This window comes from Pteronotus mesoamericanus, unplaced genomic scaffold (genome assembly GCF_021234165.1).
Source record: "Pteronotus mesoamericanus isolate MK-2021 breed Mesoamerican mustached bat unplaced genomic scaffold, CSHL_Meso_final contig_90, whole genome shotgun sequence".
Classification (NCBI taxonomy): Eukaryota; Metazoa; Chordata; class Mammalia; order Chiroptera; family Mormoopidae; genus Pteronotus; species Pteronotus mesoamericanus.
Genome location: NW_026555277.1, coordinates 22,425,281 through 22,452,460, shown reverse-complemented (window position 1 = coordinate 22,452,460; position 27,180 = coordinate 22,425,281). Strand labels below are relative to the sequence as shown.

The window sequence follows — 27,180 nt, the reverse complement described above, 5'->3', positions numbered from 1 at the left end:
CCAGTGAAAATACTATAACACTTGGAGAGTCGACAGAAACTGGTACTGGAAGGATGGAGGTTACTTATCCTTAGCACCTGTATGTGCCTGTGGTCCCTTGATTAAATGGAGATTTTGCTTTTGTTACGCTTACCTTTATTTGTATTACCATTTTTCTTCAAGAATCTCAAAATATTTCCATAGGAAATTATCTTTGGAGCAGGTACACATAGAAGGCTTAATTACTTTGCTGAGCAATATAGGTCAGTCCCTTTATCCATGATATGAAAAGACCTTCTTTCCACACCTGTCCTATCTGGGATCACTTGGCAATGAACACCACCTGAGTTCCTCCATTTGTAAAGAGTCTCTAATGTGGCATTTGGACTGTTTTCCTACAGTGGAGGTTATTATCGCAGTGGGAAATCCCCCAAAGCAATACTGTGGAGCCTCTGGCACTCATGAGCCTCCCTCCCATAAGTAGCGAATGCCGGCAATTGTGCCCTGACCGAAAGAGAGGGGAGGCCACTGTGTGTGCTTGAGATCAGCACAGCCTGAGTTCAGGGAGCAGCAGTTCTGTTGTTCTATAAAGTGAGTGGATGCCACTCAAGCTGCCATTCAGGGCTGCATAAATCCCAGACAGTACCTACGTGGTAGAAGAGTTTACGTTCTTGCCTTTTTCTGTTTTAGACATGGTCGTCCAGTCCGCTGCATCCTGGAACGAGGAGAAGGCAACTTAGTAACTGCGGGCCACCACCCTTACCTTGGGAAATACAAAGTGAGCAGAAGAAGGGAAGGGGAGGATTCCTGTTGTAAATATAACATTCTGTAAATACAGAGGGCGGTACTCAGCTATTCTCTAATGGGGAATAACAACGAGCAAATCAACCAATTGTGGTCATGTTTAACTTTATATTTCTTGAGCTAATTGCTTAATTACTGGCTGGTAAAATGAAGCTTTCCTGCTTGGCTCCAAATTGTCAAAGATGACAATTTGTGAAAAGCTAGCCGGTACTGGCTGCTACAGAGTGATTAACTGGAAAACATGTGAATATATAGGTCTATAAAAATAAATATGATAATCATGCTATAAAAGACATAAAAATAGAGTGATTCCTATAAAAATGGTGCTATATAAAATTATAATTATTTGCCAACAGGGTCCTAATTTTTAACTATATCAGAATATGTTGTAAAACTCTGTCCCAGAATATATTCCATAACAGAAAATTATTATTATTATTATTATTATTATTATTGACTTTATAAGAATTATAAATTATCAGAGTGGGCTAATGGATCTAACAAATAACTAAAAACTCTCAGGGATTTAAACCATTATTATGTTAATCTTTGCCCAAGTAACAGCTAAATGTTATCACTGGGGGTCAGACGGTGGAGGGGGGAGAGTATGTGCCCCACAAAATCACGCAGGGCCTCCAGCTTCCCCTCCTCCCCTCAGACTGCGCTGTTGAATGCAGAAGTCACTAGGTACCTGTGGCTCTATTTAAATTTAAATGTACTAAATTAAATAACATTAAAACTTCAATTTCACAGTTGCATTACCTATATGTCAACTGCCCAAGAACCCCATGCAGCTAGTGGCTGCCCTATTGGACATGCAGATATAGAAAACCACAGAAGGTTCTGTTGGATAGCACTGCCCTAGAGACTCAGAGTCCTCCATTGGATCTTCAGCAGAAGGCAGCAAACAGGGGAAGAAAAGGAGCAGAAAGTGTCATGTGGGAGGTGTTTTAGTCACCAGGCCTGTAAGTGGTGGACCTTGCTTCTATCCACGCGCTATCGGCCAGAACTTTGCCACCTAACCACAACGAAGGCTGGGAAATGTAGTCTTCCTCTGTGCCCAGGATAAAAGACAACAGGGTTTGTTGAACACATAGTTTCATTTCTACCACAACGGGTGTACCTGCATACCTATTTTTAGAAGATAATAAATGTGTCTATTTCAGTTCACATTCACTCTAAGCTATTATTTGGTTTTGGTTTAGTTCAGCAAAGATTTATTAGAGTAAGTTGTTCTGAAGCAGATTATATTTTAGTGATTGAGAGGGAAATAAGACTCACACATATGAAGTCATTATGAAAGCATAATAATCTCAGGCTAAAAGATGAGGCACACATAGTAAAACTGTGGGGAGAGATAAACATGAGCTGGCGTGTGTGCAAGAGACTTCTTAGAAAAGGTGAAACAAATGACATTTGAGAATGGATAGGCAGAAAGAAGGCATGCCAGGTGGTGTGAAGACTAAGAGCAGAAGTGCAGAGTTGGGATGCACATGGCAGTTTTGATAGGGGCAGGAGTAAGGGCAGAGTGGGAATTCGAACACCGAGGCCTTGCTGGAAAGCAATGGGAAATAGGATTCCTTGGGCTCAGCGATGCCTGACTGAGAGGGGCCTGAGAATCCCAGGATGTGGGTCTAAACTTGTTCTCATAGGAAAGATTGAAACTGAGTAGATCCTTGACCAGTCAAGTGCCCTAACCAAACATGGGTGCATTGGGGAGAGTAATATCATGGTAGTGGGCAGGATGACCTAGGAAGGGGAGAGGATGGAGGCAGGTGGACCACTAGGAGGCAGCTGGTGCATTCAGACATGAAGCAGTTGAAGTCTGAGCTACAATAATAAGGGGTAGAAGAGATGACTCCAAGAGCCACTGTTGTGTAAAATCAAATAGAATTTGGTGGCACACTTGGAAAAATATGATGCAGAATAAAACCATACACATAACTTAGAGGTTTCTAGTAAACAGAACCAAGTTGGAAGGAGGAACCATTCTGGAGAGACAGTGATGAGTTTGTGTAAGTTTTTGGGAGGAAGTAACAACTGTCCTTCACTATATGGGACTTTATTGAAAGGACTGGATTATAGTTATAGAAGTCATCAGCATAGTGGAGATTAAAAATATGAGAAAATGTTTTCTAATGAAGTGTGGTATGAGGACAAGAGATGGTATTAACTTATTAATACCATTAATATTAATACTTTATATTTAGAACACACTGTGTTGTAGTTACTTGACTACGATTTTCCATGCACTACCATATTTATTGCCATTTCAAAGATGGTCAGATGTTATAGGGCTTGCCTAAGGAACACAACGGGTTAAGTAGCAGAGCCAAGCCTCAACTTCAAACTGCTGAAATTCACAGTTTGATTTTGTTTCCATTCAGTAAAAATCATTACAGTGAACTTTAATAAGTTCAGAGATATTGAAGCAGTGCACAGAGAGAAAACAGGAATATTGGATGCATCTTAAAAGCAAGGAAGGTATTTATTTAACAGACTTTCAGCAACGCCAAATGCTGCTGAGAATGTTGACTGAAAATGGCCCTGTGGAAAAAAATGTGCAGGGTACATTCTGAGCAGCCACCAGATTTGAAGATTAGGAGAAATGTGAGCATGGAGCCATAATTCAAGGGTGGCAAGAATGAGTGGTCTACAAATACATCATTGCTTTGCTTTACAAGAAGAAAAAAGGATTGATTAAATAGTAGTGATAGATTAAACAGGAAGAGTTTCTGTTTGTTTTGCTTTTTTATCTTTCTCTACCCTTCCTTTTTTCCTTTTTCATTATTATTGTTAGCTGTGGCAAAATACTCATAACATAAAATGTACTATCTTAGTCATTTTTAAGTACACATTTCAGTGGCATTAAGTATTCACCACAGTTGTCAGCACCATCCACCTCCAAAATCCTTTTCATCTTGTAAAACTGAAGCTCTGCACCCATTAAGCAATACTCCCCTTCCTTCCTCTCTCAACAGCCCCTGGAAACCACCACTCTACGTCCTGTCTCTCCATATTTGACTAGTCATAAAAATAGAATCACAGTATATTTGCTCTTTTGTAACTGGCCTATATCACTTAACATAATGTCCTTAAAGTTCATACATATTATAGAATGTCAAAATTTTCTCCCTTTTTAAGGCTTTATACTATTCCACTGTATGTATATGCTACATTTTGTTTATCCATTCATCCATTGGCAGGCACTTGAGTTACTATTACCCCTCAGCTGTTGTGAGTAATGCTGCTATAAACATAAGTGTACAAATATCTCTTTGAGATCCTGCCTTCAATTATTTTAGATAAATACCTAGATGTGGGATTGCTAGATCATATGGTAGTTCTACTTTTAATTTTTTGAGGAACTGCCATACTGTTTTCAATTGCAGATACATTATTTTGCATTCCATTGACAGTGCACAAAAGTTCCAATTTCACTACATCCTCACAAACACTTAACTATTTTCTGTTGTTTTTTTTTTTAATAGTAGCCATACTAATGGATGTGAGGTGGTATGCTGTAGTTTTGATTTGTATTTTTCTAACGATTAGTGATGTTGAATATCTTTTCTTGTGCTTACTGGACATTTGTATATCTTCTACGGAGAAATGTCTCTTCAAGTCCTTTGTCCACTTTTTAATCAAACTGTTTTTTGTTGTTGTGTTGAAAGAGTTCTTTATACATCCCAGTTATTAACCTTTTAACAGATATATGGTTGGCAAATATTTTATCCCATTTGCTGGATTGGCTTTTCACCCTGTTGATTGTGTCGTTTGATACATGGAAGTTTTTCATTTTGATGTAGTCTACTTTATTTATTTCTTTTTTGCTGCTGCTTTTGGTGTCATATCCAAGAAATCATTACCAAATCCAATGTCATGAAGCATTTAGCCTATGTGTGGAGGATTCACAAGTGACAAAGCACACTTTAGAGAGACTTGGCCCGCAGCAGTAGTATCAAATGTCAATTCTCTTTCTGCAGGCTGGGTTCATGAATGACGGCCGAATTTTGGCCCTGGATATGGAGCATGAGAGCAGTGGAGGCGCCTCCCTGGATAAGTCATTATTGGTAAGTATTTTAAGGAGCAAGTTGACATTCTGGAAAGTGTTACTTAAAATGGTTTAATTCAGAAACTTTTCAATAGCTAAACAATATTTAATTATAAAAGCATAAAGGCCCTCATTTTAGGGTAGCCACATGTTACTGGTGTCTCCAAAATGAGCCCAAAGATATTGGCTAAGTCTGCATCGGTGTGTTATCTCCATGTTTCCTTGCTTTCAGCTCTTATCCCAAATGCAAGCATTAGTCCTCCACCTCAGCCTTATTGACATTTTTCTCTGGTTAATTCTTTGTCGTGGGACTTGTCCTGTACACTGTAGGATGCTTAGCAGTATTCTTGGCTTCTACCCAGCAGATTTCAGCGGCATAGCTACCCTCCAGTCTTAACAACCAAAAACGTCTCCAGACATTGCCAAATTCTCAGGAGAAAAAAGGACAAAATTAGCCCTAGATGAGATCCAATCATTAGACCAAATGCCAAATCATTTTTTCCTGTTTTCTAGGATATTATTTATATTCATTTCATTCTATAAATTAAATGGTTAGGGCCTATTAATGCTTCATGGGCTTTTGGAAATGGGATTTTTGAAATCTGGGGAAAATGCACTTGCTCTAAAATATGAAAATTTTAAAAAAGAATTCAAAAGAAAAATTATTCAAATCCTTAAATATCATTTTACAGCAAACATGCATTTAAATTGAGACATGGGTCTTAGAATGTTTGATGTGACTGCGAGAGAGTTGGTCATTTCTGACCCGGTTTCAGTTTGAGATCTCAGGATGGTAAAACAGGTACGGAAGGACAAGGGTCTCCTCACATCAACTCTGGATTTCCCCAGGTGTTAGAAAACAGAATTCTGAAAATGGATAATTGTTACAAGTTCCCCAACCTGCGTTGCCGAGGGTGGGCATGTTGAACCAACCTTCCACCCAGCACAGCATTCCATGGGTTTGGCTTTCCTGAGGCAGCGCTGACCTCCGAATCCTGCATCACAGGCATTGCAGCCAAGTGTGGGTTGTCCCCTGAGAAGGTAGCACTAAATTAGTCTCATTCACAAAAGATACCGAATTTTAGAGGTGAGAGGGGCATTGGGAGTCATTCATGCTGAGGAATGTGAGGCCTACAGGAGCCAAATGATTTGCCCCAGGTAACCCAACTCACTACTTTCACTTGGGCTCCTTCTCAAAAATCCTGGGGGCAAGAAGATATTGAAGAGTAAGCATTGGATTCTAACTTGTTTTGTGAGAAGTCTCCATTGGTTGGGGTGATAACTGCTGCAAGTTGTCACACCCTTCTTTCCCCCGCTTCCATAACACTTCAGGCAGCTGTTATAAAGTTTCAGTCACTTCAGTCACTACGATGGTCTGGCTTCAGTTCGTTGTCTGTCTCAACTCCATCATTCACAAACTCTGTTTTCTTCACTACCCGTCTTGTACCCAAGGATCCCTTGAGTGAAGTTACAGTGGTGGGGACAGGGTGTGCTGCTTCAGCCCTTCTCCCTAGTGCCTTCTGCTGCAGCGTTGCGGGTAGGGAGGAAGCCAAGGGCCAGGAAAACAGGCAGCATCTCCTCATCTGACTCTTCCCAGCAAGCTCTCTGTCCTCTCCTTGGTTAGATGTAGCTACTTTTCAAGTATGTTGTCTCTGGGTTCCATTCCCGCCAGTTCTCATGAAAATCAACAGCCCTCTGTGAAGGGGGTTCAAGCTCACCTGCCTTCAGCTTGCCCCGCATACAGCATTCCCTGATGCCCACGCCTCTGTGTCCGAGGCTGCAGCAGTCCTTAAAAATCCCTTGTCCCCAATTCATTTCTGGGACCACAGGCAGGAGCCATTTTCTTTATGTCTCTTGAACCTCTAGGGGATCCTTGCCTCTCCCTTTCTGGTCATCTCCCCACAGCCTCTCTCCCAGATGCTCTGTTGCATTTGGTAGCTCTGGGGAAGAAAATCAGATAATGACCTCCCTTCATCCACAAGGAAAGATGGAGGAAAGAATAGCCACCTTTAAAAACACTGCCTTGCCCCAAATGCACAGCTCACTCATTTCCAGTCATCTCTTTATAGTGATCTGGGAATTTTTTAGGGGGATGGGGAGACTGTATGTCTGTAATGGCCTCTGTCAGCTTGAGGAGATGACTGGCCTCAACTGCTGAGTTTTCTCAACTGAGAATGTGAAGTACTTGACCCTCTGTTCTCAGCTGTGGGTCTTAATCTCCAATTCTGGGAATTCAGGAACGATTTTCCTTAGTACTTCATGCATCCTAGGGTGGAATCTTTTAATTTGTTCTTCATCCTAGTTACAGATTATATTTAAAGAGACTTTCATATTGTCCCATTTGGAAGTAAGTGATCTTATTTTGCCTCAGCATCTGAATTATCTGAATCATGTAGATCATGTAGTCTGGAAATTAAATTCAAGATTACCTTTCAACAGCTATTCACAAACATCCGGTATTAAGAGCATACAATGTACCTGCACTGGGTTGAGTTATATGAGAAACATAAAGAAAAGATTCCTTCCCTTGAACTTATACAAGAGCAGTATGGAAGGCCTGGGGGTGCTAACATTTGCAAGAGGTTCTGAATAGAAGAGAGTGTTACAGCACATTGGGAAAGGCTTCAACAAGGCGTGTGTTGAACTCAGTTTGGGTCTTAATAGGATGAGCAGATTTTGACTAGGAGACAGTGGGTGGAAAAGTCTGTCTGCCAAGTCCCCCCACCCTATCCTTTTCATCTTTTTTTTTTTATAGGTACGAATGATAAACATGTGCAAGGAAATTGATCAGACACCCTACAAACAAGAGATGAATACCAAGAACCTGATAGAGTGTTGGAAACCATGTATGGCCATGTCTTCCTACTCCCTGAGGAAAGCAGCTGTGGAAAAATTCAACTCAGAGAATTACTGGAAGAAGAAGGGGCTGGCCATAGTTCCCCTGAAGTACCCTGTTGGCCTTGGCTCACAAGCTTCGAGTCAGGTCAGTTCTCCAAATAGACGAATCTAAAGATGTTCAGGAATTAAGGTGAATCAGCCATGCTTGTTAAGGTGAATTAACCTGCTTGTTAAACTTTACCAAAGTTGTGGTCAACCAAAGTAGCTTTTCTCCAGAGGAGACAAGAGCCCATGTTCCCAGGGTTGGTGACAAGCATCCCTCCTGGGAAATCGGGACACCTGATTTCTACTCCTGGCCCAGACAATGAAACAGCTGAGTTGACTCACTCTGGGCCCCAGATTGCTCGAATATAAAGTAAGAAGGTGGGACCAATGACTGCCAAGACTCCTCTTTCAACTCCTCTAGGATCTGTGTCTCTGGACCATGAAATAGCATCAGGAAGCTACAGGCTACTGGTGCCCCTCCCCTTTTTGGTAGGTGAGGGTAAACTGAACCCAGAAAGTTAAATCACTTAAATCATTTTTAAAACACAATTTTAGGAATTTGTTCACTTCCTCGTCATTAAAACTGTGAAGGGAAAGACTGAAAATCTATTCTTGTAGTTTAATTTCTTTGATCGACTAAATATACTCCCTGCTTGGTTGCTAAATCTCACTTTCTGTCTCCACCTCTTCATTCTTGAGTGAATCTTACCCAGAACAGCTGATGAAGGACTGATCTCTTCTAGCTCATTGTTCAGCAGTGATATGGGACCCCTGTTATCTACGTTCTTACATATACGTATACATATATGTACACATATGTGGATAAGATGGCAGAGCCCTCAAAACGATTGTCACTCCCCTTTGCAGAATTCACCCCTTTGGCTGAGCCGTGGTGAAGACATGGCAGGTGTGTTGAGTGGTGACAGAACAGGGGTACATGGGGGTGGCTCTGTGAAGGGCAGTGGGGTGTAAGCTGGATGTTGGGAGAGCAGAGGCAGTCAAGAGAAGCAGGCGGGAAGGTCCTTGCCTCCTTTCCATAGTCATCTGTTCACGCACCCATCTTGGTTCAGCTTTGATGTGATCATCAGAACGTTTCATGCAGTTTTGATTGTAGGTGGATTTGCTCAGAGGGACAGTGTAACAATACAAGTGGTGATCTTATTACAGCCGTCCCATCTCCTGCCTGTTTGTGAGGACAAAAACAACAGAGTCATTTAGTCATCTGCACCTGATTTACCCGGATGAGGGAGACAGTCTAGAAGCTGTGGTTGAGGAATAAAGGCAAAAACAAGGTTATTCAAAAGAAAGGAAGAGGGGGAAAGTACCACTAAAAAAAGGCATAGTGAGCAGGGACTCCTGGCATGGAGTTTTGAGTAAACTGATTTGCTGTCAACTTGCAAGTAGTCAGCCTGGGCTATCTGTCATTGAGCAGGCAGGCTAGGCTCACAGGGAAAACAATCTCCATTGTTATGGATTGTATGGAAATCCTTGGGCATTAGGCTGCAGTAGACATGGCAGCTGTCTCTATTTAATGGCTGCCATTACTTAATATCTGGCCCCTGGTAGACCAGGGTCTGTCTCATTTCCCTCATCAGAAATTTCTCAAAAAAGTAGATAAAAAAATAATTATGATTACTGAGCGCCTACTATATTGTAAGTTCTTTTAGATTTTATTATGTTCAACCCTCAGGGCAACCAATAAGGTTGGTAGCCTTATCTTAATGATGAGAAACTGAGGCTCAGAGAGCTTAAATAACTTGCCCAAGTCTTACCGCTGATGAGAGGCGGGGCCAGGGCTAACATTCAGGTCTGGGAGGCTGCAGGAGCTGTGCTTTCTCACCTACCTCAGGCTGCCCCTCTCTGGAGCCTTATGGTTGGAACTGAGGTGGGATTCAGCACAGCAGGGAAGAAACCAGGCAACAGCTAGCAGTATAAGTTCATTCTCAAAGGCTACTGAAAAGCTCCCCTCACCCACCAGCCCCTCCTGTTCTTCCTTGGAAATTAGCTGGCTTCCATCTTTAAAACATTTGTTTAGGGCTGAATCAAAGAATCTGAGATCAGTCAAGCTGCTTCCTAGACGCCATATGCTGAAAACCTATTCTGAAGCAGATCAAATAGAGGCAAGAACCAGAAATGATATTTGAGCACCTTCTATGTATATGGTCCTAGGCTGGGTGATTTGTAATTTCCCACTTGATTGCACCCCTATCTGTTGGGTAGATGTGATTCTATTTTATAAACTGAAGCCCGTAGAAGTTTGCTGCCTTGCCCAGGGACATCCAGCTAGTGATGCTGTTGGGCAAGAAAGTGACTGTCGGGAAACAGATCCTACGGTCCTGTGTCATTCCATGCCACCTCCCTGAGCAGAAGCAGCCCTTGCTCTCCCAACATATTCACCTACATTTTTTAATTCCTCAGCAAGAACATCAAAGGACACACCATATCTAATTAACCTCTATTCCCAGTATCCTAGTATGGAAGCTGGCATAGAATAAGAACGCAGATGTTTGAACGGCTGAGGCATTTGGGAATCTGCGGGACCAGAGCAAACTTCTCACCGATACCAGCAGTCATTACTTGAAGACTTCAATTTCACAAGCTAAGTCCCCAGTTTACATTGTAGAACCATCTGTTCTAACGCTCCAGTTGTGCCTATTTCATAGGCGAAGTTTCAAGAGATTATCTTTCGTGGTGCTAACAATGAACCATCCAGTGGTGCCACTTAACTGCACCAAATTTGACATTGAAAATGGCCCCAGGGAGATTGCAGCAGCACATGAAACAAATTACTGAGTGGCCTGTGATAGAAATGCTGCCCCAGACACCCAGGCAAAGGGCCGCTGCCAGGAGGGCCACACAATGTAAGACATGCACAATTCACTGTAATTGTCACTCATTCATACGTGCCAGCTATGAATTTCACTCACAACTTCTGAAATGCTAGCTGAGCAAGGGGACAAATATAGAGCCTACAGGCTCAAGAAGCAGATCGAATGGCTATGCTGCTGCAAATTCACTTATCAAATTTTTATTGAGCACTTACTATGTGTGAGGTGTTACGTTGCATTCCAAAGGATGCCTTAGGACCATGGTTTTTCCTTTCAGGGACTCATATTCTAGCTGAGAGCACAACAAAGTGCCACAGAATAGAGCCCAGAAGCAGCCGCTGCAGCTGGCATCAGGTGACGTCAAACACACAACCTGAGGGCAGTGGGCCTTGGGCTCTCTGCAGAGAATGTCACTCCTGACCTTTATTGTCTTGAGAACAAATGGCCGGGAGCATAGTACAATGTTTCCAGGAGGGACGTGTCAACAGACAGTAAAACACACTCTGCTCTGTCTTCCCAAGCCCTTGGGCTGATCATAATGGCTACAACGGTTTTCTTAAGGTTCTAAAATTCTCCCTTGGGCTGTGAATGTATGCACCTTTATCCTTGGAGACAGGGTACCCCTATATCCCTATTTTCCCATTACATCCATAGTTTATACCTGTGACCAAGTGAATAGAATCCATTTTCACCATCAAAGTGTCTTACTTGGAATGATAGAGGCTACTTCCTGTCACTCGTTGGAGTAATGTGGACCTTTGGACACCAATAAAGTGGCCCACAAGTGGCTCTGGGAAGAAATTGATCTAGGAATGCCGTCCTTTCTTTGGGATGTACCTGGTGATTGACATATGAGTCCATTGACTTTGGTTTATGACCAAGGTTGTTTATAAGTAATCTCAGTGTGTAATAAAGGCATACTAAGATTTTAGTTTTATTAAATGGAAATTAGCTTGTTACTAGAATTTTCTGAAGACCCTGCCTTTACAGATCCTAGATAATTATGCCACTGTGGATGGACACTTAGATATTTAGAAACCTCGCTGATAGAGCTTCAAATGACCCCTGGCAGCTCCAGACTTCATCTATGGGGTTGGCACATCCCAGTGGAGCAGCTGCACAGGTGTGCCTTGCAGGCCTTTCTGAACCACAGCATCAGGAGCATTTTCTTATGACCATATGCTGTTAATATTGCTCTTACACTGGAGACTCAAACTGAAGGAGCCTCCTTGTTTTCTGCAGTTTCCTGAGATATTTCCATACTCCCTAGCTTAGCATGAGCAGACTTGAAAGATGGCATATTCTTGTTAATTGTAAAACATGTTTAGCTTAGAGTTTGGATGCTTCTGATTACAGCAGCCTTTAATTCTGTTAGCAGTTTGGTTCCTTCTGGATCCCTCTGAGAGCTTCACAGTGAGATAAGATTACTTCCAAGTTCCCTTTCAATGAAAGCTCTGCAATTCTGTGCCAAGAGGACTTAGAGTAGGCTTAGCTCATTTTGCAGTGAAAAACTTAATGTCTGTCTGTTTCATCTTAGTAGGATTTTCATTTTTGCTTCTCTGTAACAACCTACAACTGTGGGACTGTGTGTTCATATAAATAATTGTTCTCCCTGTTTCCTAAACTATCTATTGCAGATTTAACTTTGCATCTTAAATTGACGCCTTCCTCCCAAGGAAAACCCCAAACCGAAATTGTTGCCCCGCCCTTGTCAGGATATCCTTGAAAGGTACCAGTGAGCTCGAATGTCCCAGCGAGGAAATAGTAGCCTAAGGAGCAGAGTCCTGCCCCAGTCTCAAAACATACCCGCCAGCAATCCAGCCTCTTGTGGGTGGTCATGAGATGCCCCAGCGTTGCCCTTACTTTGTTCAGTGCTCTCAGGGCAACGGAGAGAGTGTCTGTGGATAATTTTCGCAGGAGATGGAAGAGAGGGGATTATTTCCAGGGAAAAAGTTTTAATTGACAAGATATACGATAATATCAGTCAAAAAGATCATGGAAACTGTTTCTATGTTTTTTGCATAGGCTGCTGCCCTGGTTCACATTTATCTAGACAGGTCTGTGCTGGTGACCCATGGTGGAATTGAAGTGGGGCAGGTGGTCCACACCAAAATGATTCAGGTAAGAATGCAAATAATTGGGTGAAGATGGATATGTGCTTATAGGTACGGGTGTAAGGGAGAAACTGAATGTACATTCTCTCTTCCAAAACACAAAGAAGAGGAGGCTTTTGCTTTGACCACTTAAACTGTTAAGCTATAAACAGAAACTGGATAAACAAGACAGTTTGCAACTGAGCCTCTTAAAAGAATGTGGCAGAAGATTCTCGGGTTGTCTTATTGCTAAACCAGGCTGTATGGTTATTTGCTGCTTTCCTTTAGATATATTAACAAGTGAGTTGCCTTTTTAAAAACCTTTGCTAGGCGATAGAATGATGTGTAAATTCTGATGTACTGCACTAGTTCTGGCTTTTTTACAGTGAGGACTCTGAACAATTGATAGTATAAATCACATATGGTATTTCTAACCAAGCTCTACCAGTTTCCTCTGGGCTCATGTACTTTAGAGTAACTTTTACTGTTTCTATTTTGCTAATCATAGTAGTAATAATACAGGTTATAAAACATTTGTAAGAGATAAATAAGTCTTTTTTAGAGAACCCTACATAATTCTACCACTTAGCAATAATCACTGTTTGGGGTTTTTTTTTCCATCTTGACTCCCCACCCCCTCAAATTGCTCATATGTTGTTTATCTAATTTTTATCCTGTTTTCCTCACCTGTCCTTACATAGAGTGAGCACTCCTCCCTGTCATTAAGAATTCTTTGCACTTATGATATGTAACAGCTGCATATGGGTGTATATATAATTTATTTAACCTTCCTCAATTGTTGGACATTTCAATGAATTTTTTTTCATAAACCTGTGATCAAATCAATGAATATTTTCTTAGAATAGATCCTCAGAAATGGAATTACTGGCCATAGAGTATATCTTTTTTTTTCCCCCACAAATACCTTATTAAACCTGTTACAATTTAATCATTTGACACACAGTACAAAATTGTTTTCCAGAAAGTAGCCATCTCATTACACTACTAACCAACATTGTATGTTATGGATTGTTTTAATATCTTAGATAAACCAACAGGTGAATGATAGTGCCTCCTTATTGCTCAATTTGCATTTTTCTGATTAGAGAGATGCTGAATATATATTTTCTTTTATGTTATCAGTCACTTGAGAATTGTCTGGTCATATCTCTTTCCAATTTAGGGGTGAGACGTCAGTGTTTTCTTAATGGGGCTACCAGGCCTTTATGTCTAAGCTTATGTATTTTGTGCAGATGATCTTCTGAAAGTCAGTGGTCTAGAAGGACTCCATATGACCATGTGCTTGTCACGGCTGTGAACAGATTCTATTAAGCTATGCTGCTTGCAGGAAAGAGGAGAATTTTGGATCAGCTGAAATGAGTAATGTGGCTTTGCCCCCCAGCACCGAAAACAGAGGAGGAACAAAGCAGCCAGCTACATCCTGTGTTGGCAAGCGGCCATGGCACCGTCTGCTGTGAGCGCGTGTTGGCGCTGCTGCTTTAACAAGGCCATTGTTCTTCCTCAGAGGGGCTCTTTTCCCGGGCCACCTCCAGAAATGTGGATAAGGCATCTCCTTTCTCAGAGGGTTGGCTTTTCTAGAATTCTTCAGAGCAGAGTGTGGGAAAGGCCTCAGAGGTGTTCATTTCATGATGACAAAGACATAAAGCACCTCCTCCTACCTTGGTGTGGGGCCTTGTTTCCTCTTCCTGATGCTATTGCACATGAGAGAGTCAAAGAAAAAGAAAATGTGCTCAAGGCTTGGGGTCCACACTAGCTACAGGGTTTTTATATAAAGGAATCTTTTGCAGCTGGAGGAATTTTATGATCCTGCCCACTAGTCCCCATTGGGCATATCAGGATTTGACATAGATGCTACTGTGGGCACATGCGTAGGTCTGTGACTAAACAAAGTATTTGGGGGGAAAAATACTCTCTTCTAAAATCCAGGTGGCTATTAATGAATTAAGGATACCACTGTCCAGTATCCACCTGTGTGGAACAAGCACAGAAACTGTCCCTAATACAAATATCTCTGGAGCTTCTTTGGTGGCAGATGTCAATGGGTTTGCAGTAAAGGTAAGAATCCTTGCAGTAGTATCCAAATTATTAACCCCATCAGGACCAATACGTGGGCGGCACTCAGAAGATGTTAAGAATTAACCCAGCTCTCATCTCCTTCCCACACCCTCTCAGTGAAAACTTCCCTTCCCCAGTCTCCAGCTCAGTCAGCAGCACAGCACCCAGGCACTCTCCTGAGCTGGAAATGCCACCTCTTTTTCTCCCTCCCTTATGACAATTCACTGGTTAGCAAGTCATTGCAATTCTGTGCAAAAACGTCTCTGTAGAAAGAGACATTTCCACTGCCGTGTCCTGATACTGAGGCCGTTCTGTTCAGGCTCACGCCCCCCTCAGGGCCATTGCAGGCTCGCTCTCTCCACCCTGGCTTCATTGCTTTTCACGCCAATTTCCTGCTGCCAGAGTGAACTTCCCCACAAAATAAATCCGACCATAGCTGTGTTTAAAATTAGTGGCTGGTGGTGTGCCACCCGTTTTTCTGTTAAGTCCTGACCTCCTAGCGTGGCCCCCATCCTAGGCAGCCACGCTTCAGCCCACCCCCATGAGACCGGCCATGTCACCTCTTACCAGATGGGCCTCCCCGCCATGTCCTTGGGCCTCCTAAATAAGCCTCAAACGGCACATATCATGCGGTTTTGATATTGGTGTTTGTGTAAAATTGTGATCAGAATTTTAACTAAAACATAATCCCTAGGATGCTTGTCAAACTCTCCTGAAGCGCCTTGAACCCATCATCAGCAAGAATCCTCAAGGCACTTGGAAGGACTGGGTGAGGATCTCTTTGTGTTTTATGTTAGCGTAAAGGAGGGGGAAAGTGAAAGAGATGCATGTGAGTGAACTATCAACAGAAAGAGCACTTCAACAGGCACTGCGGTGGCATAGCGACAAGCAGAGGCTCTTTGGCTCTGGGCATGTGGAGATTGCCTCATGGTGTGATGGAAGAAAATCCTGTGTTGGAGAAAAAGATGGTTTGTCTGTCCAGAACTCTTTTTTAAAAATGTTTTATTTATTTATTTTTTTTATTGGTGAAATCATTTTATTTTATTTTTATTTTTTTATATTTTTTAAATTTTATTTTAATTTATTTTTTCAAATACATTTGTCTCTGCCTACCCCCCACCACTTTCCCTTGCCCGCTCCCTCTTTCCCTCCCTCAGCTCTTCCCCTTTGGTTTTGTCCATGAGTCTTTGCTATATGTTCCTTGACTTTCCCCTTCCCTTCCTTTTCCCCGTCCCCCCCCTTCCCTCTTGTCTCTGTTGATTTCTTTCCCTTTCAGTGTTGCTGGTCTTATTCTCCTTGCATCTTTGTATTGTTGGTTAGGTTCCACTTATAGGTGAGATCATATGGTATCTGTCTTTCGCCCCCTGGCTTATTTCACTTAGCGTAACGCTCTCCAGTTCCATCCATGCTGTCGCAAAGTTTAGTAGTTCTTTTTTTCTTTCTGCTGCGTAGTATTCCATTGTGTATATGTACCATAATTTTTTGATCCAATCATCTACTGAAGTGTTGGAAGCAACCTAAAAAATGTTTTAATGTGTTTATTTTTCATTTTAAATATCTTTACCGAGGTATAATGAACATACAATAAACTGCACATATTTAAAGTGTTCACTTTGATAATTTGCTTTGTCTAATTGAAATCATACAGTATAATTTTTTTTTACAACACAGTGATTTGACATTTATGTAACTTACTAAGTGATTACCTGATAAATCTAGTACCATATATACTCATAGTTATTACAATACTATTGACTGTACTTCCTATCAGAATCTTTATTTTAAGCAAGAATTAATTAATATTTCTTCCTATAGAACCTATGTATTTTCTAGATAATAGCTGTAAGTCTGTTTGTTCTCCTTCTTTGGGTTCCACTGTTCCTAAAATGGGAAGAAAACACTTCCCATTTCTTCTTCTATAAAACTAAAAACCACATAAACACTTACTTAGGAATAGAAAAGCAAGCCATTGGGTAGATAGTCAACCAATAGTTGGAACGGAATGGAAATATTTAACTGCTTCCTTTGATCTACTTATGATGTAGTTGGAAGAGAAAACATGCATTTTAAAGTCAACTAGCAAATTTTTTAGAGTAGTAAGCTCTAAAGTTTCAGATGATATGGAATGGATAGCAATAAAGGCTGGGAGTATGTGCCATGATGCCTGTTCTAGAATGTCACATGAAAAGCATTGGTCTGGAGGAAATGGCATTTGGGAAGTACGACATGGAAACGGTTCTTTCTCTTCCACAAAATTAGGACTCGTTCTATAACTCATGTTTATGGGAGCTCTCAGTCCTTTGGGGACATACTTATTTCTGCCCTCTGCCCTGTGCTGCCTGGCCCAGGAGGGCTGAGAGAGCCTGGATGGAGAAACTCCGTCTCCCAGGGGTGAGACTCAGAGGAAGCGGACCAGTCCTCCCCCATCATAGAAGCCGCCATTCAGCCTACTTTCTTCTCTAATGGTTGCACTTCCCATACTTCCTTTCTCAGACTTGGGGACTTGGACCTAACCCCCACTTGTTCATCTATTAGTCAACTGTGTGCACTACAAAGTCAGGGGAAACTTTTTTTTTTAATGGTATAATTCAGCAAAATATTTATTACCCCTCTCCTGTGACTATTATAGATATATGACTTAAAAATTAAACATCCAACCCCCCATTGTTTCCTGAAATGTTTTATGTCAATAGGCTTAGTCTTTCCAGATGACTGAGTGACAGGCTTTTAAAAGCCGAATATGGGTTGCCCAGCACCATCCAAGCTACGAGTGTAACATACCAGGGTATCACTTATTGCCGTGATAACACATTGAGCAAATGCTGTTACCACAACCAGTGAACCACAAAGGCCTGTGGAGATGGAGAACACCGAAAGGGATAAATTGATGTTGGTTCTTCCTAGTTATTACCGCCGATAGCTTTATTTAACACATACTAAAGTTAAAATTGGAGTGGGAAGTGATTCTTATTTTAAACATCCTTATTGTAGCATGTGATACTCTTCTTTCACAGGCGCAGGCTGCTTTTGATGAAAGCCTTCGTCTCTCAGCTACTGGATACTTCAGGTAAACGGTCCTTTGAGTCGCAGGCTAGGAGAGTAGCCGTGGCACCTTGAGGAAGAGTTTCCTTCTGTTTGCAATTTTAGCACCAATTGATTTTGTACCTTCTAGTGACCCACTGTTATAAAGAACATTTAGCTGCTCCTTAATCCAAATGTCCAGAAAGGCTTTTATTGGGAAAAATAGGCACACAAATAAAATACAGCTGAATTGATGATCCAGATTATACTGGGTAGTTCTAGAGGGTTCTGTGGAGTTAGGGCAGAGCACTTAACGGGAACCCAGAGCAGTGGCTCATCTTTTGTTGAACACTCAGTGTATCCTTTAAGTTAGGACACAAAGATTTGAAAATGGAAATCAACCCCATAATAAGATCAACACCATTTCTACTTTCTAGACTGGCAAAAGAAGACATTTGACGATAACAATGTATTAACAAGACGCAGAACAACTGGAGCTCACATGCTTTGGAAAACAAATGATCTAATTATTTAAATAGAGAGTGACAGCCCTCAGAGAGCAGGGTGACACGGAGAGCCTGACCCGACTCTGGCGCTTGGCCAGTTGTCAGGGGCGTCCCAGGGTGCAGGCTGCCTGTCAGGAGAAAGCACCTTGAGCTTTTTTAAGGGCCACCTCCTGGCTCGCAGAGAGAGGAAGAAAGGGCAGAAAGTGCTGGCAAGCTGCTGGCCTATGCCTCTCTTTCACCTTGACATCCGTTTGGTGTCCGTCAAGAGGAGCTGGCAGCGGGAGGCCTGGGAGAGCAGAGTAGACTCAAAGCCAGAGAGAGGTAGCCTAGGGGCCTGATCCCCCACACCTGGAGGCTCAATCCTGAGGCCAGAAAGACAAATAAACAGGCCAGTAAGAACCTTTGAAGTAATGTTTTGTGTAAAAAGCGGGTGGAATTCCCCAGTCTGATGACAATAGGATTACAAGCACCAATACTGGCCCAAAGCACTAGGGTGGATAATCTTACCGCTGTCAGCAGTTAGCTTCCAGGCATAAGGAGTCCTTGGTAGGGGGCCATTGGATGTTTTCATCAGGCAAAACAAACAGTAAGAAGGAAATAAATGCTGATTTATTCAGCACACTTACAGCATGTATTATGTCTGGCACACCACTGTACAAGTCTACTCCTCTGGTTTGCAGTGCATACAAATGAGCTCAGCTCCTAGAGGGTCTGGTTAGTCATTACAGTCTGCAATTAGAAGACAATCACAAAACCACACATCTCAAGAATCCTTTTCTTCAGGGGTTACGAGTCAACCATTGACTGGGAGACAGGTGAAGGCCAGTTTTTGATTACTTTGTCTTTGGAGCCTCCTGTTGCGAAGTTGAAATAGACTTGCCTGACAGGCGCTTGTAAGGTCGGTACCGGCTGGGAGGGCGTTCGGGCTGCACTCTAGACCCACCAAAATCCCACACATCCCATCTCTCTGAGCACCATGAAAACACCATGCGTTTGGCCGACAGATAATTTCTCTGTGTTACCAGAAGAAAATAGAAGCTCAGCCTTGGTGCAATGGTTGCTCCCATGGAAAACCACCAGTGGCCTCTCCTCTTTATTTCCCTGGCCCTTATGAACAGAATAAGGAAAGAAACCACTTTCAGGAAGAAACGCAGCCTAAAGGGGGCTTCCATGTAGACTGTTGGGACAACTGGGAATGGTGACCATTTCTGTGAAATGCCATCACAGGACATTCTTGAAGGATTTCATACGTATTTATAATCTGCTAACAAGATAGAAGCCACAGTCTTTTATAACCCAGTATTGGAGTGACATCCTATTACTTCTGCCAATCCTATTGGTCACATAAACCAACCCTGGTAAAGCAGAGGAGGGGTCTACATAAGGCTTCATCCTTATGATACCTGGACGTAGGGATCATTGTGAGCCGTTCCGCAGGCTGGCAACCACAACCTAAAACCACTCTCTCTAGCCGTATCAAAAGACAATGAGAAGTAGTAGTGAGTCCACAGTCTTAAAAGCAAAATCTTTACTAACTCTGCAGACTTGCAAGCACCTCCCCTCCCCTCCCTTCCCTTCCCTTCCCCTCCATCTGAGGCCACTCGTGTCATGGAAGGCCAGCCTTACTAACTGGTGTCAAAGAGAACTTTACATTTCATTGTGTCTTTAAATAAGAGAGGTAAGTGCCTGAAGTTTTATTATAGTAGAACATTCTGGATCACTACCTAATTTTCATAAGAAATATGTTAGATGAAAGCCTTTTATCAAATAAGGACACTTTTGAGTTTCCATTGTTCCATCAATAATTAGAAGTAGAATCTATTTGCCATGGCCATTATGAGACTATGATGTCACATAAAAGAAAATACAGACATGCTGGAGACCGAAGGTGTCACCACCAGCCTGGCTGGGCCTGCTGTCTTTCTCTTCATTTGTATGTTATCAGAGAATTTTCAGTCACCAAATTTCAATGTTCGATTTATTCTCTCTTCTGCTCTAAAAATGAAAAATCTGGAACAGATAACAATTGAAAGACTTTTTTTTTTTTTTTTTTTGCTGATGTACACCCTGAGTTCTGTGATTCAGTAAATGTCAAGCAGCCATTTGGACTCTGGTTGTTGGGCGCTGTGGTTGCCACAAAGTTTTGCAGCAAGGGTCTTGTGAGCCATAGATGTTTTCTGTTTTCTGTGTCATAACGCATGTCTATCATAGTGGATTAAACTTAGTATGTTACATCACTCAGAATCAAAGTCAAGTAAGTATTTTTTTCTCCCATTGTTTCCAGTAAAAATAATCAGTGCTTAAGCTGGTTAAGAGTGTTTGTATAACTCTGAAATTTATATATAACAAACTGTGTGACATAAAATATTGCTTCTTTCTCTTGAAATATAATGTGGTCCAAAGAAAGGTTCTATACCAATGCCATCCTGGCAGGAACAATTTCTCAGCTTTCTTTCCCTGAGTTGTGTTCATCACAGTAAACATTTTTACTTTTTTTATTACTAGAACATCAGAACAGACATTGTCATGGATATTGGTTAGAGTATAAATCCAGCCAATGACATAGGCCAGGTACGTGTGACCGATTTGCCTCCCTTCCTATTTGTAAAAGCCAAAACTGCTATGAGGATCTTCAGGGAAAATATCCCATCTAACTTATGCTTCATCTTACTTTTCTACTTCTGTAGTTGGAATCTTTCTGTTCAGACCAGCCTCAGAACTCACATCTCTTGTAGTTTTAAAAAATAACGAAGGGAACAAAGGTGTTTTAGGTATTATTTGAAGAAACATGCAGCCTGCCAGGGGGGAGCTAGACTGAGGGGGACTAAGCTTTGAGGGGACAGAATGAGCCCCACATCTGGGAGAGAAGTAAGATGGAGTGCTAAGTGCTGAGCCTTATATGATGGTCTTTAGCTTCAAGGAGTGTGAAATTGGGCTGGGATAACAAACATCAAGTAACTGCAGCAGTAGTGACTGGATAGATAGCCTATTTTGCCCACAGGCTTTTTTAATTTAAATTTGAAGTACATGACAGGATTGAAAAATCACAAGCTGTTTTACATAAATATTCAAATGTCTAGCACATCTATAAACTGGAGCATTTCAAAGCTGTTTGGGAAGCTTAGAGAACACAGAGTTCATACACTTTATGTTACAAGTGAGGAAACTGAGTCCAGAGATGTGAGGCCAGCCAGCTCGCCACGCGGATGTTAGGATGAGAGGATTGGCTCTCCACAGGGCCCGTCTGTGGACACATCAGTCCATGAGAGTGTCATCCGGGAGAAAAGAGACCATTTGAGCTACGGGCTCTCTGAGGCCTCCCCTAGGACCTTTAACATTTTAATATCAAGCTGAGATTTCACCTCAAGGCCTTTGACTTTGAATTGAACACTCATAAGATGTTTAGAAATGCTTTTAGGTAAACTTTTAAGTAAACTTCCAGAGGCATTGTCCAAGACACGCTGAAAACCCTCTTACACTGCATTTTAAAAATTCAGACAAACAGCATGACGTTGATGCCACCGTTGACTGTATTTTCACATACGTGGAAATTCTAATTGATTTATTTATTTATTTTTTTGCCTCAGATTGAAGGTGCATTTACTCAAGCCATTGGACTTTTTACGATCGAGGAGCTGAGCTACTCTCCTCAGGGTGTCCTGTGCACTCGCGGTCCAGGCCAGTATAAAATCCCCACCGTCTGTGACACCCCCACAGAGCTCCACGTCTCTTTGTTGCCTCCATCTCAAAACTCGAAAACCCTGTACTCCTCCAAGGTAAGCTACGCTCTCTGAATAAATGCACGTTCATGTGATCCTCGTGCAGGGAGGGAAAAGCTACATTCATCTCTTGTTGTTTGCGGTTTTTACCAGGAATGTAAAAGAAAAAGCCTCATTAAACATTTTAATTACAAAATAATTTAACAACATTATAAATATTTTTAAAATACCTCTCAATGTTGGCACCTAGCACAAACCACTGTTGCCATCAGGTTGCATCTGGTTTTTGTTTTTTTTTTAACCTTGCAAAAATCATTTTCATGCCTATATCTCCTTTTTAAATTTAGGATCATTTCCTTAGACTAGAATTCTAAGAATGGGAATATTGGGTTTAAATAGTAAATTACTTTTCGAGGGAAAAGTTATATATAAAATATTTAATATTTTATACATGCACATATATACCTATTGAGGCACAGATACATGTATATACAGATAGACAGAGAGAGAGAGAGGGGTGGGGGAGAGAGAGTCATAATCTAGTTCACTTGTTCTCCCTCAAGGGTGTGGGAGAGTCTGGGGTGTTTCTGGGGGGCTCGGTGTTTTTCGCCATCCACGACCCGGTGAATGCAGCTCGACGGGAGAGAGGCCTGCTTGGAGCATTAAGGTTCAATAGTCTGCTGATCCCGGAGAAGATTAGAATGGCCTGTGAAGATAAGTTCACAGAAATGGTGTGTTCTGCTCATAAAATTTTGAATTTCCGTCCCTTGTCTTTGTGGTCAAGTTTTATTAACCCACCATGGTTGTTTTCCATGGAGGAAAAGGTGACCAGAATCCTGAGGGCATTTGAGCAAAAGAGTGGAGTGGCCCTTGAATTGCCTGTTTCCATCAGCCAGGCCCTGCCTGGCCCGCAGTGGGGCTCAGATCTATATCACTGGGGAAAAAAAAAAAAAAAGGTTTATTTTTTTGCCATCAGTGATTTGTTCCTCTCTTGCTTGGTTTTCTCCCCAGGACACATTGGTCCTCAATAGAAGTTCAGAAACTGTGCCCAGAGCCTGAGACACTCAGGCCGAGGATACCGGCCACTCCAGCAGTCGCTCGCAGTCCACCCCAGCCAGGCACTGGGAGTGTGTGCAGTTGCGAATTTGAGGTGCGCACGCTCAGAGGGCCCTTCCCCAAGCCCCGGTAGCAGGAACCCCGCCCGCATCCACACCCTGCCAGGCGAACATCTCAGCTCTCCTCGGTCATTGTCCGTGACAAGATTTTTAAATGTGGGAGGAATTCATGTCATTCTCAGTGACCTCGCTGACAATAAAAAAGTTATTCTTGTTTATTTCTGTATTGAGGGGCGAGCCCCCCACACCTCCTCTCCTGCTGACTCTGTGCGGCCCCGTATAGCTTTTCCTAACCCCATGAATCACCTCTTCATTCTGGAGAAGCGCAGGCCGATTCCACTTCTCACTGGCCCCTCCCCAGGAGGGCTCGGTGACTCTCTCTCGCCCGCCTGACCCCAGGACTCCTCCACATTTCTCATGTTGCCATTGCCTCACCTCCCATTGTCCTGGTTGCCCTCTGGGTGGTTTTTTTCTTATTTTATATTCTGCAGGTTTTCACTTGTCACAAATGTTTTCCAAATGTAAACATATAAATCTGTCCTTTTGCTCTAGATTCCAAGAGACACACCTGGATCCTATGTTCCTTGGAATATTCCCATATGAGTCAAGTGCAACCTTCTGCAGGAAATCGGGTGACGCTTCCAATACAGCAATCTATCCAGTTTCTATGCTCTCAGATGCTAGGTCTGAAAGACAGATTTTTGCAGTTCAGAAATCATTTCACAGAATATTGCTTTTATGTGATGCTGATTTTAAATATTCCATTTAGATTTTGATAGATAGGCTTAAGCAATTTAGAAATCGTATTTTAAATGGCATAAATCCTAACCGGTTTCCTCTAGAAGATATTCTCCTTTACTCTGTCCTTTAAACCTATCCAGCTGAATGGAATAGAAGACTTGTATATGATTCATATATATCTTATATCCACCAACAGAAATCATACTGTCCAGTGAAAGGCAATTTTCTAAATAATTTTATTAGTAATATGAACAGTAAAGGACATTCACTTTTTACTTTATATGCTTTTATATATTTAATTTTCAAAAATACGCATTAGCTCTGTAATTTAAAACAAATTAATAAACACATTTAACACCTGAAAACATGCCTGAATTCACTACATCTATCTATGTGGTTATTTCGTTTCATTGACTAAAGAAGGTCTTTGTTGCTGACGGTAAGAAATTTTATTCCAGTGGGTAACCCCTAGGGCAGGGAGAAGTATGTGTTGTGTAAGAATGGGATTGAGATTGAAATTCCAAATTGGCTTAAGGGCGGAGGAAACTGGAGTTAGTTGAGGAAGGTGGGATCCTAAGAGGGTTGAGAGCACAGACAGGATTTGATTAGAAGAACATACTCGGGGAGTAGGCACAAAGCACCCCCGCCCGGGACTGTCCCCCATCTAGCTGCCCACCCTCCCACTGGAGCATCTGGGCAGGCCTCCCCGGGGGGCGCAGCAGCAGATACATCCTACAGGGCTTCCCAACTTGCAGCCCATCATTTTAGTGTGATGGCTATTCTAAGAAGTAAAATGAAGTTGTTTTGTGAACAGAGGAAAGGTAAGTTTTCCACATTGTTATTTCTAAATTTATGTAGAGAAAGAAACCATGGTAGCAAGTAGGTGTTCAAGGGGCCAGTGTGTGAGCTGGCAATTTGCCCAATGACTGTGACAAACTCATACCAATTTGTAATTTTCTAAGGAGAAAAGGGGAGTGAGCGTGTGAGAGAGAGAGAGCCAGAGAGTAAGAGGGGGAGAGCGCTTACAGGAGAGAGAATCTACTCACAAAAGGTATTAGGATTCCTAGAAGGGAAGCATTCATTTTATTGATTGATGCCTTCAGACTACATTTTATAACTGCATTTGTATTCACCTCAGTGTTAGGCATCAACTTCTTTTTATTATGTTTTCTTCATCTCTCTTCCTCCCCTTCCCTTCCTCCCTATTGTCTCCTTGAACCAGCACTGACACCACACAAAAATACGCATGAATGTAAAACCTTCAGGTCCTTTGCAAATAATTATAAAATTTTCACCAGCAAGAATAGAAGGGAAATCATACCAGAAAGGTAGGGATAAATTTTACAGTTGGTTTACATTTTAGTATGTTGCTTCTTTAAGCAAAGATTCTTAAATCACTTAAGAGAATGGGCAAAATAATTTTCTGGTCCTACTTATGTTTTCAGTTCTTGAGATTTCACTAAGACATAGTCCAGGAAGGAATGTGCCCTTGGCTTTTCACTGTCCTTGACACAGTGCCTGAAGGGCAACCCTGTATCAGTGTCTTCAGCACCAGTGGCAAAGAGGAAGGGTTAGTCCAGGTTGAATCTGAGCTGCCTGTGCAAAGAAATAGAAGCACAGCACAGTAATCTAATGTACCCAAGATCACTCAGCTAGCAGGCATGAGAGGAACCTTGCTTTTCATCTGTCTGCTCCCAAAGTTGCCTTCTTTCCTCTGCGCCATGTTCTCCTAAAGCGACATCAAGTCTTCTAGCATCTTTTCACGAAGAGGAAGTGGCAGTGGGTCGTGCCAGTGTTTTCCTGTGAGTGCTGAAATAATGCTACTTATCTACTGCTGCCAAGGTCTTGTTTTCTTAACCTTGCAAATATGAGTGAAGAACAAAGAACATGTTTTGCAGGTGGCGGTGAGAATTAAAACCCTTTTATTCATTCAACTGTGCAAACTCAAGATTTTTAAGTTTGTAACTCTTCAATATTTCATAACCTTTTATTATTCACCCAAAACCAGTGTTGTGTTAGAATGCAAATTCTTGCTGGTTTATCTTATGAAACAAAGCCAAACATTTGTCCTGCTGAAATAAAAACCAAATACAATACAGTGTTACATACTTCTATAATTGCAAAGAGTGATGTTTGATCAACTTATGCAAACAAGATCAACAAACATATCCTAAAGGACTCTTAGCTCCTCAAAAATAATGGCCTACAGAAGAACTGCCTCAATCTACAGAATCATTTCCTTTGCACAAGTCATTGAGAGGGATTCAGACCCTAAAATAAATTTAATGTTCTGCCTGGAGGAAAACTGTATCCTTCTGTTTGGGAAAGCAAAGCAAGTAAGAAACTCTAGAAACTTTGCAATCTTTTTTGCATTATGTAACTTTTTTCTTCTATCACATTTCATTGCAGATTTTGATTTGGCGTCTGTGCACAAAGACATGGAAAGGGGATAATTCACATTTATCTTTGTTCCTATTATAAAATGAGAAAAACAAGGCTGCATATTCTATGTTTGGTCTGTGTAAATAAGCATGCTGCTAATTTTAGCCAGAAAAAAAAATACTTCTGTGACTTGGATATTTGACTTTGGCATGCTATGTAACAGTCTTTAATCAAGACTATGTATGCTGAGTATCCCCCATATTAAGTCATAAACACTTTGGGGGTAAGGATTATGTCTTGTTCTAAAAATAGTTCCCACACAGGAAGGAACTGGTGTGCAATGAACGTTGCTGGCGGACCGCTGGGCCAGAGGCCAAGGGCAGGGACATCATGGGCCCATTTGTCCTTTTGCCCCCATGAAGCCCCTCACACCGTTAAAGGCACACAGCTGGGCACACTAGTCTCAGGGCTGAGTTTGTATAGGATTTTTTTAACTCATACTGAAGATGCATTAGTTAAAAATGTCCCACAATGATGAAACAACAGATAACCCTCCCAACATTAGAACAAGAAATGAGAAGTAGAAAAGTTGGAGCTCTCTTTATGGACAGAAGACCTTAAAATAAATCTCAATTCAATTTTTTTCTCATAGTGGTAGCAGGATGAAGGAGAGAGCAAAATAAAAGCAGATAATCTCAATGTCTGTGGTCTTGGTTGACACCAAGCTATGCCCTTGAAGTCAAGTCTGGGTTGACCGTAAGGACTTCTTCTCCCAGCTACCTCAGTGGAATCTCTTCCCAGAAAGCTTCTCTTGGCATCTTCAATGCAAATAAATCACAGCACTTCCAGCTGGGACTTGACAGGCCTGTGCTGCCTTTAGCTGTACCAATCGGAAGCCTCCATTCCATTTCTGAGAGCTTCCTACCCCTCCGCTTTCAGGCTGGACCCTCTGTGGTCTTTGCTTTCAGGAAAGAATTGC

General features: G+C 41.9%; 1 protein-coding gene across 1 annotated transcript in view; it reads left to right on the top strand.

The window, feature by feature from the left end:
* The window catches only part of LOC129080714 (aldehyde oxidase-like), a 67,760-nt gene extending 44,079 nt beyond the window's left edge, over window positions 1–23,681 (top strand). The window contains 15 exon segments of the mRNA XM_054586212.1: window positions 670–757; window positions 4,770–4,856; window positions 5,687–5,878; window positions 7,593–7,820; window positions 12,574–12,669; window positions 14,589–14,717; window positions 15,412–15,486; window positions 17,732–17,784; window positions 19,028–19,068; window positions 19,071–19,120; window positions 19,122–19,142; window positions 20,750–20,815; window positions 21,832–22,020; window positions 22,527–22,694; window positions 23,631–23,681. Coding sequence (XP_054442187.1) covers window positions 670–757; window positions 4,770–4,856; window positions 5,687–5,878; window positions 7,593–7,820; window positions 12,574–12,669; window positions 14,589–14,717; window positions 15,412–15,486; window positions 17,732–17,784; window positions 19,028–19,068; window positions 19,071–19,120; window positions 19,122–19,142; window positions 20,750–20,815; window positions 21,832–22,020; window positions 22,527–22,694; window positions 23,631–23,681 — 1,534 coding nt within the window.
* Window positions 23,682–27,180: the final 3,499 nt, after the last annotated feature.